This window comes from Castanea sativa, chromosome 8 (genome assembly GCF_040712315.1).
Source record: "Castanea sativa cultivar Marrone di Chiusa Pesio chromosome 8, ASM4071231v1".
NCBI classification, from domain to species: Eukaryota; Viridiplantae; Streptophyta; class Magnoliopsida; order Fagales; family Fagaceae; genus Castanea; species Castanea sativa.
This window is the reverse complement of record NC_134020.1, coordinates 21,786,070-21,790,723: the sequence shown is the minus strand read 5'-3', so window position 1 is coordinate 21,790,723 and position 4,654 is coordinate 21,786,070. Positions and strand designations below refer to the sequence as shown.

General features: G+C 37.2%; 1 protein-coding gene across 1 annotated transcript; it reads right to left on the bottom strand.

Annotated features, from left to right (window-relative positions):
• Positions 1-641: 641 nt before the first annotated feature.
• Positions 642-3,808, bottom strand: LOC142605998 (cation/H(+) antiporter 14-like). Its single transcript, XM_075777422.1, has 2 exons — positions 2,825-3,808; positions 642-1,745 (listed from the first exon to the last, which is right to left on the bottom strand). The coding sequence occupies exons 1-2, from the start codon at positions 3,806-3,808 to the stop codon at positions 642-644; spliced, it is 2,088 nt and encodes a 695-aa protein (XP_075633537.1).
• Between the last annotated feature and the right edge of the window lie 846 nt (positions 3,809-4,654).

Sequence of the window (4,654 nt, the reverse complement as noted above, 5' to 3'; positions counted from 1 at the left end):
CATTGATAGTGGTTAAAATACAGAGAGAGAGAGAGAGAGAGAGAGAGAGAGAGATATATATATATATATATATATATATATATATATATAAGTTAGGTATTACAAAATTTTACATAAACAACTAAATTAAAAGACAGAGCTTTTGTCAAACGTACAGACACTTTTTGCTAAAAATATTATATAAAAAATACACATGATATTAATCGTTTAATGGTTTAGGTTTATTGATAAAACAAGTTTTTTTAAAAAAATTATTACAATAGATGAAAATTACTCCAATTGACTTTATAATGATATAAAAAATGGCCCATTAAACACTATCGTTACCTTAGGCCACAAAATATATCGAGCTAGCTTTTGCAGATAACCAAATTGACTTTGAAAACATAAGAATTTTTTCTTTTCTTTCTTCAAACCAACTTTTGAAAATAGAAAACAAAAATAGTTATCAAACATAACCACAACGTCTAGAAGAGGAAGACCATTGGTCAGTTCTTTGCATTTAACTTTGCCTCTTCTATGGAAACTATTACAAATGAAATATTATGCAACCTAGCACTAGTTCTTGAAATGATCATCATATACCTTAATCATGTCTTGGCTAAGATTCAAAGTTTACCTTTTGTAGTCTACCCACCCTCTTACTCTGGGCTTTTATGTTGCACCACCAAAACTGAAAACCGAAAACTTGAATTGGCTAGCATGTCCCCAAGTATTCCAAGCTCAGGGCATTCGCTCCATTCTATAAGGCCTAATGTAACTGGAGAGTGTGGCTCACGGTATCTACCCACTATAACTAGATCAAAATTGTTCGCCATCTTCTGTATAACATGAGTTGTATCTGCCCCATGTCTCATAGTCTCCTCTTCATGCTTTATTTTCTGGTTGCTATTTATACTAGCCCATAATTCATCCATCGCCTCCTTGTCTAGATTATTCTGATAATTGCTTGTGTTGTAACCCGACGCTATAAGCTGAACCACTGTTAGGTTGACATTAGGATGCCCAGCCATGCGAATGCTATACACAAGTGCCTCTCGATCATCAACACCACCTATGAAAAGCATAGCAACCAAATATGATGAATTACCTGTCAAAATGCTCAAGTTGCCACCAATTTCACCTCGGTCAACAAGAACTCCTATAGAGCAAGGGGCCTTCTTAAGCACATTTTTGTTTACGATCCTAAGGAAAGGAATGTTCGCTTCGGCTATTCCATCAATTGCCCATATTTTGTGAAAGGGAACAATTATGATGCTTGTTTCCTGATCCATTGCAAGAGTACATATATCATCATGCATGCTTGCACATGGTGCAATTGCTTTGAAGTTTTGTATTTTAACACTCCCTTGGCTATAATTCTCATAATGATCAAAGGCATTGCTAATTTGTCTAGAAAAATCTAGATTAGAAGCTAATAAGTTGTTTTGCTTATCAAGTTTTACAAGGATAGATGTTGCCCGTCCTGTGATCTCCACGAGCTGAAGGACACATACAAAAATAGGGTTTTCTTTTGTGGGGTTGGAGACTTCAATGAGGTTAGTAAATGAAGATACATTCTCTTCTGAATGGATGCAGACCAGCATTCGGAGACAGGAGTTTTGTGCTGAGTTTTTGATTGTCCTCCTTGTGTCAGCCATGTATCTTATGGAAGGGTCATAAAGGTGACGGATAAAAATTGTGGCCAACCCTGTTGCCATTATCATGCTGAGAATTAAAAGCGTATATGTTTGGGTTGTTATGATCTGTCAATGAACCAACAAAAAAAAAAGTTAATGCACCAACAACATTATCTTACATAGCAAGCAAAACTTCAATCGTTACTTCTTGTTTTGTCCTAAGATAATCGTAGGATTTGTAACTAAGACTGCTTTTGTTTTGGCTTCAAATGGTTTCAGGAAATCCTTTTACACATTTCCTTGTGTTTGGTTGCGCATGGAAAATAGAGTTTTTCGGAAAATCATTTCCTTTGACCGTAAAAATAATGGGGTTGACCCGGAAATGGTTTGAAGTGAAAATTTTCACTTCAAACCATTTTCGGACTCAAACGCGCAAAGAGAGAGAGAGAGAGAGAGACCAGCCCAGATCGCACCATGCTCCAGAGACCAGCCCACCGATGGCGCGAGATCGCGCCATGGCCCACCACGAGATCGCGTCATGACCCAGATCGCGCCATCGCACCCCAGCACCGCAATCTTGCGTCGTCGAGCTTGCGCCTGCGCATCGCCATGAGATCGCATCGCATCGCGCAATGACCCAGATCGCACCGTCGCACCCCAGCACCACGATCTTGCACCTACGCATCGTGCCATGACCCACTAACCCCATGGCATCGGTCTCATCGATCGCAGCACCGCGCCGATCGCACCAAATTTGATGAATTTTTTGACCGGATTTGATGTTTTTTTTTTTTGGGTTTTGTTTCTTTTGTGTTTGTGTACAGAGAGATGATATTATATATTTGTTTGGAAACTGAGAAAATGTGAACAACAAGTAGAAAATGTATTTTCTATAATATTTTCAAGATCACAACCAAACACCTGAAAATATTTTCCAATGTATTTTTTAAAATGCCACCAAACACCTAAAAATATTTTCCTTTCCTGAAAATATTTTCACCTGAAATTATTTTACACCTGAAAAATATTTTACACCCGAAAAATATTTTACACCCAACCAAACGCAGCCTAAGTAAACAAAGCTTTAAGAAAAGTACTATAGTATAGTTTTTGGAAAGTATTGAATGCGAAGACTGAAGCGAGCATTTAAGTAAAATTGATATTGATCCTACAAATTCTTCACACTAAGTTGTTTCTTGTATTACCTGACCGCCACGCAACACACTATATATAGTGATTGCCATAACACCTTTGCAACACATGATGAGAGTCAGTGTCAAAGATTCCTTAAAGGGGATCTTAAAGTAGATTGATGGCAAAATGGTGCCAATGAACTTGCCAAAGTAACCAGCAAAAATGATGAGCTCTGTTTTTGCTGCAGACGCGTTTGCTATGGAAGAGAGTTGCGTCCTGAACCCACTAGTAGTGCAGTAGATTGGAAGTAGCAACATAGTACAAAGAACCTCAAGCTTTTGTATTATGATTGCGCCTAATGTTGGCCCATTTGGCAAAGACAAACCAAGCACAAAAGCACCAAAGCGAGCATGTTCGCCAATATACTCTGCAAAAAATCCATTCACCAAAACTATACAGAGGATGGCTATAAGATGACTTTCCTCAAAAGGTCTATCTTTTGGCGTGAAACTGTCAATCCATATCACTAGTGGTCTCATTAGGAAGAGTAAGAAGCAGTAATAACCGACCACCATTGCTATCATTGATAAAGGTTCGGTTGAGGAGTATTTCAGGGCTGCACCAATATTTCTCACAACAAATGCAAGAAACCAAGCACATGCATCACTTACCACGGAAATGGAGGAAGCAAATCGGCCAATTTCTGAATTAAGAATGTTGATTTCATAAAGGAGGCCGGAGATGTCAATAAAAGGAGTCAAAGCATTTGCAATAATTAAGACTAAAAGTGCAACTACATGCTCTGAAGGGGGAGCATGTTCTAGAATCTTGTATGCTGCCACTCCAAATACCATGGGAATAATAGTCCCCGTTGGAGCGATTACCACCGTTTTTCTTCCAATGCTCTTTACTATGCATGTATCAATCTGTAATCCTAATAGAAAGAGGTGAAACATGAAGCCAAACTCTGCAAATGTTAGAAGTACCAATCTGCCTCCTGGAGGAAATAATTTTGCCACATACGCCTTGCTTTGACCAAGTAATGTTGGACCCATTATTATGCCGGCCTGGGAAAGCAGATTTTTTTAGGTATCAACATGTATACTATAAGAAAATTGATTTTTGATCCAGCTATATGCATTTTGAATGTGGACAATAAGTTGGAAGGGCCAAAGGCTACAAAATCAATTTTAAAAAATTCCAATGATAAATGTTTAATTATTTAACAATAATTCTAATACTCCCTCGTGTGTGAGTCTAAATTCCCTCTTAATTAGTAGGGTCCCAACCGATCGGATTTTTAATATTTTAGATGAAAGGTAGAATTGAGACATGAGTTGAATTTAGGATCTTCTTCTCTGATATCATGATAAATTATCAACTGTTCCAAAACTTAAAATATGGACAAAGTTTTGGTTCAACAAATTTGAAACTATCTTTCCTAACTCATTGTGTGACAAATTATAGACTACTTTTGTGTATTATTTAAACAAATCACATGACTTCTTGAAAATGTCATGCTACTAAAATTACACATGAATGGTTTTTTCAATTATCATGTAGATTTGAGTAAGATAACTCCAAACATGACTGAGCCAAACATTTTCTATTAGATAATAGTGATTTTTTTTTTTATATAAAAAAAGAGGTAGGGGGTAGCTATAGGAGCTTCCAAATTAAAACATGGGAAAGGACTTGATATGAACATGAGTTATGTAAAGAAACAGACTTACAACAATTTGTATGATGATCTCAAGTTGGTGAAGAGGTCTCAACAAAACAAAAGTGAAACCAGAGACGATAAAAATCACAATGATCTCGGCCAATAGAATCGAAGTGTTGTTGTCCAAAAGACGATCCCCATGCCAGAAACCCCTGGAGTTATTTATGTGGGTGTATTG